The sequence below is a fragment of the Buteo buteo genome, chromosome Z (assembly GCF_964188355.1).
Source record: "Buteo buteo chromosome Z, bButBut1.hap1.1, whole genome shotgun sequence".
Taxonomy (NCBI): Eukaryota; Metazoa; Chordata; class Aves; order Accipitriformes; family Accipitridae; genus Buteo; species Buteo buteo.
Window position 1 is genome coordinate 35,759,545 of NC_134204.1, and position 14,200 is coordinate 35,773,744.

At 36.2% G+C, this 14,200-nt stretch overlaps 1 protein-coding gene across 9 annotated transcripts in view; it reads right to left on the reverse strand.

The window, feature by feature from the left end:
• The window catches only part of NFIB (nuclear factor I B), a 177,430-nt gene that overhangs the window by 17,270 nt on the left and 145,960 nt on the right, over nt 1-14,200 (reverse strand). For 3 of the 9 annotated variants that reach the window (XM_075020667.1, XM_075020670.1, XM_075020668.1), the window contains exons 9-10: nt 12,351-12,516; nt 8,808-8,890 (exon numbers count right to left, since the gene is read on the reverse strand). The exons of 4 other annotated variants lie outside the window; for them this stretch is intronic. In XM_075020667.1, the coding sequence (XP_074876768.1) occupies nt 8,808-8,890; nt 12,351-12,516 (249 nt within the window). The remainder of the gene's footprint in view (nt 1-8,807; nt 8,891-12,350; nt 12,517-14,200) is intronic. 2 more of the 9 variants (XM_075020671.1, XM_075020669.1) reach the window with 1 other exon arrangement.

Below are 14,200 nucleotides of genomic sequence, written 5' to 3' on the forward strand. Positions count from 1 at the left end.
AAATAAAACAAACAAAGAAAAATAACTTATTCTAAGAAATAAATGCCTATAGATTCGCTTAAGATAATGCTACTTTAATACGCTCCTCTATTAATAAAGCATAAAAGAGTAACTAGTGTTTAGCACATAACAATTAGCCATTATTAGATTACAAACTGAGCTGGAATAAAAGGAAATGTTAATATTCAATAGTAAGATACTTTAATAAGGGAAATAAAAATGCTGTTTTCTCTAATCAAAGTTCTATATAATGTGTATTAAGTAAAGGTCAAATATAACCAATATCTTGTAGCATGCATTTCGTGAAACATAGAAGACATGCAATTTATAGAAAATTTGCCCAAATGAAACAAACTGTTTGTCCTTATCTTGCTATTGAAAAAGGGTAAAGGTATTTTGTAACTGATGTTTATTAATCTGGTGTAACTGAAAGTGGTATTACTTAGCAAGAGGTGATAAAATAATCTAATCTTGTGTTAGACTCAGAATAATAGCATTTAAAATACATTATTGCATTTTAATATAATGAGGAATGTACTAAATGTTAGCTGAAACAAATTCTTCCCAGATCCTCAAATCATCAGTTCTGCCTTCAAGGATTGTTCAAGCAACCCTCTATAGCTCTGTTTATTTAACAGCTGCCCTATAGTGTTAGAAGATTTTTTTAAAAGATGTACTGCTTATTTTCAAGTTTAAGAAAGTGAACTTATCTGGCTTGCAAAGAAAACATACATCTTAACCTCTGTATAGTCATGCTGTATATTAATTGCTGTACCATTACATATGATACAGCACTCTGAATTGAAGATAATGTTGTTGCTGAGTTTGATTGCATTCGATGTATTTTAGTTTTCTCTATCCGTATTCAGTTTTTAGATAGTGCAGGCTACAGCAAACAAACTACAATAAACTATTTTCACAGGAGCACAATTAATTGCAGTCTTTTCCTGAAAAATACAAATGCTGAGGACAAGACAATATTGCAAACCTGACCCTGTCTGGCTGTTAGACTCATAAGCTTCCTGCTGTTAAGGTCTGAGAAATGGAAATGTTAGTCTCTGATGTTTTCATAGGGATTGTTTCTTGTTTGTTATCTAAAGAACTCCAAGGGACCTTCTAAAGGCCATTAGAAGCATGACTAAACCACATGAAATTAAGCAGAAAAGGAAACATGCAGTCAAAAAGTTTGCAAGAGGTAACTGTGAATAATATATTAAATATGTTTAAAGAAAGAGGTAAGTAAATATTTGGTTTAGTCACTATACAAAACAGTATTGTAAACCCGATTTTAATATTGAAGACATAGTAAAATGTCAGCTTAGTTACTCAATGTAGAGTAGATGTATTTCTGCTGTAATCCTTAAGAAAGTCATCATCTTCATTACAGATGCATATTTTAAAGCTTTATAACTTAGCTATAAAAACTCACTTCCAGCTGAAACACAAGACTGAAATGTTAACACACACCCCCTCCTTCTTTCACAAAATAAAAAATCTAAGAATAAAAGCCCTTTGGCTGATTAGAACCATAAAAAAAACCTAACATCACAAACGTAGTGTTACCAAATGATTTTATGCACTTAGGTCTAGTTAAAAAATCTGGAAAGCACTTAGCTTGCAAGAGAGCCCGATTGCATTTGCTGTTTTGGCAAAACAGTAAGGGATTGGATACGTTACATTGTAGTAAATCAGCTTCTGCACTAAATCATTATATTCTTCCCACAGTCTGTATGGAAACTTTCCACAAATACAGTTAATGTGTTAAATTTATCATTAAGAAAGCTCCAAAAAGAACTCTTTAAACCTATTTCATAACTGTTAGCAATGACATACTTCCTATTATATACAGTCATACATACCTTAATACATATACATCTAAATGCTGTAATGGTAATAATAGAACATGTGCATTTTATATATATGCCATAGACACAGACACACACGTGTATATGAAGATTCATGCTACACCAGACTTATAGTTAGTGTAAACTGTAGAGCTATTCACTCCACCAACCACGGTGCCATGCTTGCGGTACTGATAACACCTTGAAGAACTGCAGCTCTGTATGACAACGGGTTCTGTGATAAACCCAGGACTTCATCAGCTGTGCTGAAAACCACCTTCCCAATGTTAAAAACTATTGCTCCACACTCCTCAGCAGGTTCACATAGCTGCCATATTGTCTTTAAAAACTAGGAAAACAACACAGCAAAATGGTTTTTTTCTCCCTAACATAAAATTTCCTCTCCCAAATCACTCTTGCTTAGAGATCAGGATGTCTAAGATTTAAAAATATACTTTTGAAATTATGTAGAAATATCACTTTCAAAGTCTGCCTCTGCATCCCTCATGTGTGTTGAGTGCTTTTGGGGTAAAAAGGCTGGAGAAACTTAAAAGAGGTCTACAATCCCTGGCCCCATTTGATGGAAGAAGATGTCTGTTCACAGCAGCAGCAGGAATGCTGCTCTTGGAGGATGTCCAGACAGTCCAGTGGGGAAAGCCTGGGGGCACAGACCTGACCTGAGTCCCAAGCTGTGGAAGGATGTAGGGCACTTTAGTACAGTATTTTGAGTACTGTATGTTGTCTGAATTTCTGCTGAAATCTTTCTGGCTAGTTATAGTCCTCAGAGTAACTTATGTGACCTCTAAATTCATGCCACAGTGTTAACTGGAGACAAGAAGGCACATTCACTCTCACCCACAGTAAGCCACCTAAAAGAGTTTCTCTGCAGGACATGTGAAAGGGAGAGGTGGGAAACTACTTGCAGGCTACTTGAGAAAACTTAAATTCCTCAATTAGAGGGACTTAATAAATACTCCTCGTAAGATATTTAATAAATGCTGAATAACATTACTAACTTTCTCAAAAATAGGCTATGAGTGCAAAATAAATGACCTGATTTGGCATATGACATAGTGAAAAATCTTTCCTAGAAGCCTCTTGGAGAGGCCTGCTCTTCAGTCCCACAGCTTTGCCATTTTCAGCAAGGCAAGTTACCTGAACCCTACTTCAGTTAACACCTTCCATCCACAAAACATTACCAATGATTTTTTTTTTTATGTACCTCTCACCTAACCATACAGAAGAAGAACGTGGGTCTGTATTCTGAAGTGGAAATGGATGCCCAGCCTTGCAGAAGATGAGGAAATCTCCCAGGCAGCCCAGCCATTTCCTGACATGTGGAGCTGCAGCAGTCCCTTATCCCTGTGACATGTCCTCACTGCTACACTCATGAAGTAGCAGAGAGCACAAAACCCACTACAAGTGTTTCTCCAGGGAGGCAATGCAACTCCTTCACCCACCTTAGGGGCACCATGGGAAGGGGCCACAGGTCCAGGCAGGAGCAGAGCAGTAGATCGAGTGCTTCTAACTCTGCCACTTGCCTGGAAGTCATCTGCTTCCCCTCTCCGGTTCTGCCCTCTGTAAAATGCCAGGAAAGTGATTTTTGGTTTGCACTTTCCAGTGCTGTGAGATGTACTGATATGAAGTCCTACCCAAGAGCTAGATTTCACTATAGCTGCCTTTTCAGTTTAAACTGGGTGCCTTCCAAGCACAACCATCCTGCAGAGTTTTAAGTATGCAAATCCTATGTACTTTAAAAACCCATAGGCAACAGCTCAATCTTTAATCTAGTCTGAATAATATTTGTGGGTTAATATTTAAGCAGGTTTTGTACTCTCCTATTTAAAGAGCGGTTGTCTAAGACTGACATTCATTTCAAGCTTCTGTGATTGCTAGTGGAAGTAGATACATATTTTGGAAAGTGTAATAGGAGACTGTGCTATAGCTTCTGTTAGTTGAGAAAAGCCCATAAAACTTAACATTTGCATATTGTCATTGTTTTGACTGAAACTTCCTTTAAATGTGTTTCCTTTCCAGCAAGCATATGTGAAAGGTGACCTCTTATCCATCTACATACCTCCCTGGTGGTCATGTGACCCAGTTTTACGTCAAACTGTCAGTTATGATAAGGGACACAATAAGAACAGCCTAAGTGTTGATAACCTGTTTCCTGGCTTTACTGAGAAGTTCTGTTTAAGAGTCCGCTTGTGCTCTTTCAGCCTTCTGCTGAAAGCAAAAGCAACATCCACCCAAAACATTTTGCAAACAGATACTCTGTGTTCATTGGACATTTAAGTTTACAGTTTCCATGATGAATAGCATGAAGAGAACTCCATTTTGAACCGTGTGATTCAATAACTAAAGGATGCATCTGGTAAGAACAACTTCCCACTGAAATGGCAGGGCAGACTGGTGTGTAGAAAATAAAAAGCCATCTACAGTCTTCTGATTTTGCATTTTAGAGACCTGAAGTGTTTCTTATTACTACATACATGGCAAATGTCTCACTCATAAATGTCAAAGCTGTGTGAAAATCATTCATACCACACATCACACATGGAAAGTCCAAGCTCTGGTGAAAACCATGCCATTGTATTAATCAGTGCAAAGACTGGAAGACTTCACTAGCTCCTCAGTAATTGGGCCAGCATTGGTTAGCACAGTTTACTGTAACGGACAGGAAAGTTCTAGAGGTCATTGTCTTCACAGACCTCAATAGCTATCCTGTTTATTTATATTTTCTAATTAAAAATAGAATCACACATACAAGGCTCCAAGGTACATTAAAATTAAATCAATGGCCAAGAAAGAAAACCTGTCAGTTAATTCATTCCTTCCAAAAGAAATCTTGTTATTTGTGAAACAATTAATCTGTATTTGCAATAAATACAAATGTTTGTCTATCCGCCCAACCATCCATCTATCTTTTCATATTGTTTACACAGGTCAAGTGCGTGACCAGTATTTCCAGCAATATTCTAGCTTTATAGCCAGAAACAACATCAACCTGTGTCTAAGTGTCTATCATTTCAAGAACATAATAAATTCATAAAGTTGAGAACAGTAACACAAGGAGGCTACAGAAATGCTATTACATAACTATGAGACTTCTGATCATTAAGACTTTGTTACTGAACTAATGATCTCTCCATTAAAATTCTTTAGCCAAAAGAACGAAGACAAAACTAGAATCTGGCTAGTCCACTTGCAGAAGATTGAATTTGACTGAGTTTCCTCAATTTGTTGCTTTTTCCTCTAGGCTGGGCTTAGAAACCACAAATCTTCAGTAGATGCAAATCAGAGAAAGAAGGGGAAAAAAAGGTGCTCCCAAATAATCGTAAACATTATCCAACCTTTCCTCTACGCATAATTCATTTAAGATGTTCCTCAGCAAAGATGATGAGCAAGCGCCAACTACTAGATTTGACTTCATAAAATAATCTCACCAACCACCAACAGTAAAATTAAGAAAAACTCTCTCACTCAGGTACTAGTTCTTATCACTTCCCTTGCCCCTTCCTATGGTGCCCTCCCTGCAGTTACATTATCAATACTTAACAACTCTCAGAAGCTGATGCTGATTCAAGAAAAGCAAACCAAGTGGTCATTAACAATTTGTAATAGACAGTTGGGGGAAGGGGGGGACATGACTTTTTTACAAAAGAATTAGAAGATACATGTGACTCTCTAGATGCCACTGTAGCGAGAGATATGTTTTGTAACTATTCATGTCACAGTATAGAAATACCTGGCATTTCCAGGCAGGTAGCAGGAAGACCCACCAGCAACTCCAGCAGAAAGTGGACTACATAGTTATTATAATGCCTCATTAGAACCTTGTCTTCCTAACTATCAACATAGCATGCTAAGTAATGCATGTAACAGCATATTTTTCACAGTATCCAGATCAGTAAAAGCAAATAAACTGCTCCCATTGGTGCTATTATGCACTGTCTTTCAAAGTTTTATTCAGTGCTTCCCGTCTAAATGTGAGTATTCCAGGTAGGTCGTGCTATAAATTTTTTACTGGAATTTCTAGTAAACTATCATTTTGTCAAAAGATGCTATGTAAGAGTGTGTTGCAAAATGCATGTGTAACTTTTAAATTTATTGTGCTCACTGTAATTTAAACAGGCTACTAACAACAGCAAAAAGGACTCAACAGTACATGCCAATATTTCTCATAACCAGAGAGAATAAATCTTCATAAAGACTCCTCCAATGAAGTAAAAAATGTACCGGTGACAATATTTATTCTTGAGGGGTCAATGTGCATTACAGGGCATGGTGAATGTTTAAAAGACCTCTCTGGAACTAAAACCAGTGGCTTTCTAATTTAGAATTTCTCTCCACTAATACAAAATGATTGATTGCCTTTATTTCATATACCCCTTGATTTTTTGTTTCATTCATCATGGGCTGCTTTAAAACAAATGCATTTAAAATCTGCCACAAGAAGAGTAGTCTCTTTTAAATTGTTGTAAAGTAATGAAAGGACATAGTAAATCAATCTCATTTCTGCCTTACCAAAGGATAACCTTTGCTCTATTAAAGCTGTTTTGACAATCTCAGTGCTCTACCTCACTTTCTGGGTAATAAACATATATGGCACTGTCATCTCAGAGAGGCCTTTAGGATTTAAGTGAGTGAAGGTAACTAATTAATTAGAAACTTAAATATATGCACTTTATATATTCCGATTTATCCATCTGAAAAGCTTTGTTGTTAAAGTATTCTGTTCTTTCAAATGTTTCCAGCAGCACATAATATACCCTAATTTTGTACATATTTATATGTGTGAGCATCCACACATGCACCCCCCACCAAACACACTCAGGCAAGCATACACATATATAGCCATTGCTCAAGTTAGAAAAGAATAGAGAATTCACAGCAAAGATGAAACCAAGACACAATTTTTAAATTTACTATACAACTCATTGGTTGCCAGCTGATGCTTTTGAATTAATATAAAGAGACTATGAAACAATATACTTTAGAAGGGAGAACATTGGTTTCACACAGTGGCACTGAAGAATTTTTCTGTTTATGAAGTGTATATGAGACCTAATTTATTTTCCCCTTCCCCTTAAGCCATCTGGCCACATGTTTTACCATGAAAGGGAGTATAAGACACAGTGCATGTAAACACCAAAGACTGTGATGACCCTCAAGATCCCTCTCGCTTTTATGTTCCTATTACACTGCTGAAATCTCCAAATTTATTTCCATCTACACAAAGCCAAAAATATATAGAAGATACATGAAATAAGCAATATATGATTTACACATCATAAACTCAGCCAAGAGAAAATTAAGCATGCTGCCACTACCTTCTGGCATGTGACAAGAAGTTTGTAACTCTTTCAATGAACTTGGAAGAAGGTGGAGTGGGCTTAAGCAGTAACAAATCTGCAGAAAAAATTGTGTCTAAAAACATGTAGTGAAAAAAAATTTATTACACACCCCCAAATTAACTGTACGTCAGAGACTTTTCAAAGTATACTATGTAAAACTTCACATGAAATCTAGAAATTACATGCACTGTGTTTAAAAAGAGAGGTGTTGTGTGTGTTTTAAAATACAATAAACATAAACTGTATATCTTTTAAAAAGAAGAGTGTTATAGTAAATATAGCACATTTCATAACACAATCTTTGAGAGGTTAAAAAAAAGCAATACACCAGAAAATTTACTGAAAAATGAATGGTTGGCAAAACCACTAATTGTCATTTGGTATTTTCATAAAAGCGTACAGATGTTTCCATTTAGGTCTCACTGGTTAAAAAAAAGTTGGCAAAGCATCAACTATCTTGAATAAACGATCATCTTTATGATTTTCTCTGAACTCTGCGTGTGGTGACCTTTAAAACGGACATACTGCCACCTTGCCTTGGGAGTGGGTAGGAATGGGGAGTTCCAGATGAAGCACACTTCATCTCACTATATCTCAGCAAACACAGAACAGGTAGGTTTTACTGAAAAATGAAACAGGCATGTGTACCAACTGTTGACAGGAACCCAAGCCTGAGAAAAAAATACAGTACAATAAATACCAAGGACTGTTTAACAGCCCTTTTCTTACTGCCACATTCAACTTTTTTCCTTATAATATTTTACATGCTGTTAATTTCAAAGTCCTCCACTGTTAAGATCTAGGAGCAAAACAAACACACGTCATAAAATATGTTAAAGTTCTAAAGGGTCTGAATTTATTCCCGTTACTAGCAATGTAATACTTCTGTATATGCATGGCCTTGCTACTGACTGCAGCTAATTTGTTTGTAAGCCATCATTAATCTCGGCTTTATATTTTCACAGTTTGGGTAAACACTTCATTTGCATTAAATTTACAGCATTAATGAGATGTGAAATTTAAAATGCTACTTGAAACATAAATGATGTAAGGAACTAGAACAAAACTGTGGTTTTATCACATTTGAAATCAGCAGACCAATTTAAACCCATTAAACTAGAAATGATGATGTGTTGCGTTGAGGATTTGGTTTTGTAACTCATCTTCCAGAACTAAATTGAAGAAATGTAGGCCTGAACATCCAGGGGGAAAAAAATAGCTTGAAAAAAATAAGTTGGAGTTTTTGCTTTGGAAATTTTGCTCATTTTTTAAACTGATTTTGAAATGAATATTTATTCCTTATACCCCTCATTATCTTTCCTAAAAGCCTATTAAAGTTTACATGTATGAGCTCTTGAAAAATAAAATAATTGAAAGAAATACGCTTAGAAGTTCCTTAAGATGGCACAAATCTAAGAAATAAAGCATGTGCTAAATTGATCTTTCTTAAAGGGTTCAGTTTCGTTTTGGATAAGCTTCATCTTCAGATAGCAAACACTAAAACCCTTAGGATCCCAGTCTAATCCAAGATAACTGTGGCAACACGTAGGAAGGTAATATCGCAAAAGCTTCTCTATATCATTACACCTATGTGAAACTTGCCCACCTGTTGCTGGTGTAGGAAGGATGGGTCTCTTGGGCTTAGTCCCACATATCGATTGGCTTGGGATGTGCCTGAGGCTGTGTAGGCTGATTAAGGAAGAACAAAACAGATTGATAAAAATACCAACCTATCATAATTATTACCCTGTACAGGTACAGTACAAATATGAGAGATCCAGAGTTATGATTTTGCAATATATAGGATGTGTCTATGTTTTTCCTTTATTTAAATTTTAACAGAATGCAAAAGAAAAATTGGACCAAGTTTGGAAAGGCATGTAAATTCCTATAAACTTCAATGGAAGGTGCATGTGTAAATCATAATGATGTCTCTTGTTAAATAAAAGTTCCTCTGATTAATATATTTTTAAATTTTTAAGTGATTAAATAAAGCACGTATTTGAAGGAATCACAAGCCAGATTTTCATTTCCATTACATCAATCTAAGGCACCAGTGAAATCACTGAGATAACAATGTTGAGAGAAAATATTATTGCACACTTACTATTCTTACTGCTGTGAAAGCCCATAACAAAACTGTGAAAGAACAAAAATTGGAATCAAAAGTTCAGTTTACTTATGTGACATGAAATGAATCTTTACAGGCCTTTGGAAACAGGATGCAATCTGATTAGCATTTTCATAAGAAGGGAGCTGATTTTTACTGTGCAATATAATATTAAATATTCAACTCCCCTATGCATCAGGAAACACCTTCCCTGAGGGACAATTTAAGGAAGTCTCCTGCTGTCTGCTGCAGAGGATTAAATAAATCCATTTCTGAGGAGAAAGGGAATGCTAGGTGATGTTGGGATTAATTACAGGATGTGGATCCTTCACCTGTAGGTCACATTACTGTCTGGTTTCTGTCAGTAATCCCTAAAAGCCATTACCCTCTCATGGCTTTTGGTGGCACTTATGAAATGAGGTAGGTGGTCTCACTCCACTTCCCAGTGTGGAGATAGCCTCACTGCAACTTGCAGCATCACAGCCTGGAAACTTGCTGGCAGACAAAGCAAAACTACTAAAATTGAACAGACATACACAAGGATGCGAGTGAGGAGCTCACGGGAGTACTTACTGAATTGGCCTGTTAGTATTAAAGTCACACAGCAAATACAAGCAAATGAAATGCATTAATTTTATTTTTTCTTAAAAAAAAAGGCTTTATACAGTAAACAGGCTTTACTGAAAAACTGTCATAGAAATTAATCAGTTATTAGAAGGAAATTATGGTGGAGGCCACAGGGTCTCCCAAATATTATCAAAGCCTGCTGTTCTTTCTCATTCAAAACAATTCTGCTATTGCACTTCAAAATAAAAAGCAGTGCTAATCATTTGCTGGTTTATTCTCATCAGACTGAATAATAATGATAACTTGTTGGCCAAGCATATGTTTTATATATGTCTCTCTCTATATTTTGAACCAATCAACCAGTTATTGCAAATAAAAGTAAAACTATGCCTTAAAACACATTTAGTCTTGATTTTCTCATTAAGTTAACATTAGCACTCTGTGTGGAAGGTCTGTTATGACTGATAATACAGTTTATATGTATTCATATATAATTTATATATCAGCAGGACATGATCGCTCATTTTTTGCTATTTTCTTCATCAACAAGTTATGTTCCTTCACTTTTTTGCTCTTATAGTTACTGATCCAGTTTCAAAAGGCTTTACCAAGCAGATAGACTACTGCCGTGCTCTGAGAACCATAACAGTCTGGACACGTAGCATTTATATGCTATCTCATATCCAGAACCGGCACATTCAAATCAAATTTGTACATAGGGATTTTTTTATTATTATTTACGTGCTGTAGTGACAGACGTTGGATATTTAGGCAAGAAGTTACCTGCATACTGCTGTGGATGCACAAGGAGGCCTTATTTCAAATATCTAAGCTGAGATGTTCCAAGGGTCACAGGGAATCAGGTACCTAAGTTCCACTGAATTGCACAAGAAACTGGGTGCCAACTTAATTTGAAAATATAATCCAAATTTTTTCCCCTAGTAGTAGGACAATGAACAGATTAGGTTTGCTTTCCTTATGATGAATAATATGGTCAGATTACTAGAAAACATCCCAACGCAGTTCTGACATTGTATTTGTTCTTTTTGTCATTTGTATTAGAAACCCTGACCTCATCTGAGACAGCTATTTAGGCCAGGCACAATCATGTCAAACAGGAAGCAGAATGAAATCATGAGTACTTGAAACTATACCTGAACTCAGTTTTCTCAGTTTTCTAATCTAGACCAAAAGTTAGAGCAACAGCTTCTTGTTTGCTGCTGAAACTAAGTCTTCTTAAAAGGTGCAAGAATGGTACCAAAAACTACCTGGGAGGATACAGATATGCTCTACTGCCTTTTAACAAAACTTTTGCTATACTAAAAGAACACCTAAAATACTTCCATATACCTATCCATATAATTATTTGTTTATACTTAAACAAGAATTTGTCCAAAAGTTACTACTATCCTTTCATAATAAAGGTATAACTAGTTTTCCTCCTTTATATCTCGGCCACTCCTATGCATTTGAGTCTCATCTCTGCTTCACATTCTAATGAAAAGATTTAAAGTAGTATAACACCTAAGAAACATACAGTTTATGGTCTCCCTAATGACAGACCAAAAATTAGGGACTGGATTCACAGTTCAAATACTAAACAGATCTAAAGCAAGTCATTTAATATAATAGACACTAAAGAGATTAATATTTTTAAAGACTGGTAAGTTTTCTTCCAAAGCATATGTTTGGAAGTGTCTCGCAGAAAGTAGTTAAAAAGCAAAATTTTGCTTCACTGAGCATAAGATGAGTATTTGGAAAAGAAGAAATTACCCTATACATAGTAACATCTTTGCTCTTATTTCCAAAACTGCAATTCCATTGAAGATAATAGGATAAATAATATGGTCCTATATAGTAATAAAGAGCTTAAAACATTAAAGTTAGGGGGGTTTTTGTTGTTGTTTTTTTTAAAAAAGAACAGTGGATCTACAATCCATCACAACAATAACAAGGAATTAAAGTTTTCTTTTCCACATCAGAGTTTTTTGCTAAAAATGACACAACCTATATCAACATGCAATTGTCATAGCTTGGATTCAGTATGCGTTGTAACAAGGCTTGATTTCTGTAGGAAAGCTCATTGAGGAGCAAATTATCCAATGTCTGTTTGGAATTCCATCTGAAGGCCATTGCAAAACCTTGCTGTCTGGGTGTGCTTGCTTCTCAATGTCTTAACAATGTCCACCTTAGATGAACAACTACAGTTTCTTTTTCTTGAATAGTGGTCAAATATGCAGGCTTTTCCCTTTCATTTTGTTTGTCATGTCACAAGCTTTGGTGCATGTAACATGATGCATTTGTTGAAATTTGGAGAGGAAAAGCTTTGCAGTCAGATCACATTTGCTCTCCATGTAAAATGATGAGCATCCACTTGGTCAAATAGTAGGAAAAGGCGCCTTTTTCTGGCCTCAATTTGAAATCATATCGAATCTTCAATTGACATTTTTTGTTTCCTAAAGAAATACTTACTGGTTGCTGTAGGTGAAGATGCCTCACCTTCAGTGGATGTAGTGATGGGTTTAGTATCTGTCATGGTCAGGGTCACAGGTCGCACCGCACTGTGATGGGGAGAGGGTGCCAAAACTGGAGTAAAATGGCCAGGCACTTTCCCTACTACTTGACCACTGCTGTTAGGCTACAAAACAAAACCAAAAGAATGCCTTGTGAAACATACACATTGTGTTTAAGGAACCTACCCACCTATCTTAGGGTTTTTCAGAATGTCCATCACCGTAGTACCTGCACGCTGGAATGCACTATTCTAACAAAGCTATGAATTTCTAGAGGATATTTTCAGCAGGCAGATCCCTCCTTAGATAGGTAGTACATGCTTAAATAGCAGTACTTTTTGGAAAACTTTTTTTTCTGGATGCAGCATGCATCAGATTGTTTCAAAATATATTTGCTGTACACGCAGTGGCTGTGAAGCACAGTAAATCCCACAATAGCAGGATTAAACTGACCAAGCATAGGCCCTGTATTGGGTATGAAGTATTAAGAGCAAATGAATGATGCAAAACCTCTGTTTTCACATGCCATACCACTGTGGCTTGGAGCATAACCAAGACTTGACCACAGCTGTCCACAGAGATTACGCATACTGGAAGGCTAACTAATAATTCACATGTTTGGGAGTGGGAAAGAGGGTTAGGATATGATGCACTATAATGTGTACGTCATAACATCTGGCCAAAAGCCGCCTACCAAAAACACAGAAGTGTTTAATAATGGGAACTTTGCAAGTCAAGAGCATAATAAACAAAGACACTTCTTTCATAGATACAAAAGGCAGTCTGCATATGACCTTATGGTACAGGTCATCAAGGTAATATGCTACTGTCTGCATATAGGCACATCTGAATTTGGCAATGTTCACTGGTAAATGTATATGTTTATCCAACGCTTAAACATGCCTTAGACTTTCTGCATGTAAATATTCCAACAGTAAATAACTTGCAGTAAAAATAAGCAAGTAGTAAATAGTTTTTTCAACAGTGGCTGATAACTTTTGTCTTAAACTGATTGTGTGTTCTGTGAATCATAGGTATTTTAAAATACAGCCACACAAAGCAAAAACTACTGGGAATCTTATTATTAGAATGATCCTGTCAAATCTGAGATAACTCAGAGTATAAAATGGACTGATAAAGGACCTGATTCAACTGACACAAGGAAAGGTTAACAGAGGTAAGCATGACTATGGTAATGAAATAATAACTGCGCTGAGACAATTACTGCAAGTATGTGCAGAGTATAAACACACAGAAGAGGAAGGAATTATTTGGAAAGTACAGGAAGTATAAACTCAGGGTAATGGAATGAAATCGAGAAGGAGGAAATTTAAAATTAATAACAGGAGAAACTTCCTGGCAGTATGATCTACTAGACATTGCAAATGCCCCCAAGGGAGAGTCTTGTTCTTTAGGGCATCTAAAACTAAGCTAGAAGAAAACACTAGAAAATATAAGTGCAAATGAAGGCCAACCTTGTATTCATAGGAACACTGGGTGGCTAGCAGACTATTTCCCTCTCTAAAATCACAAGACTTGCAATGAAAAATAACAGTAAAAATGTATACTAATGAGAAGTGGCCAACAAACTACCCCTCTAAATGAAAAAAAAGTCACCCCCTAAACATAACTGTATGTTTGGGGGGGGTGTTGGAGTGGGGATGAGGACAGAAGGGCCATGGAATCCCAGGATCTTGCAATTTAGGTGGTATTTACCACTTTTTCATTCATTTTCCTAGTTGCGCAAGCTGAGAAGTTACTACTAGGAGTTTAGTAACAGGAATAAGTGTCAGCTGTCAAAGTAGCTTC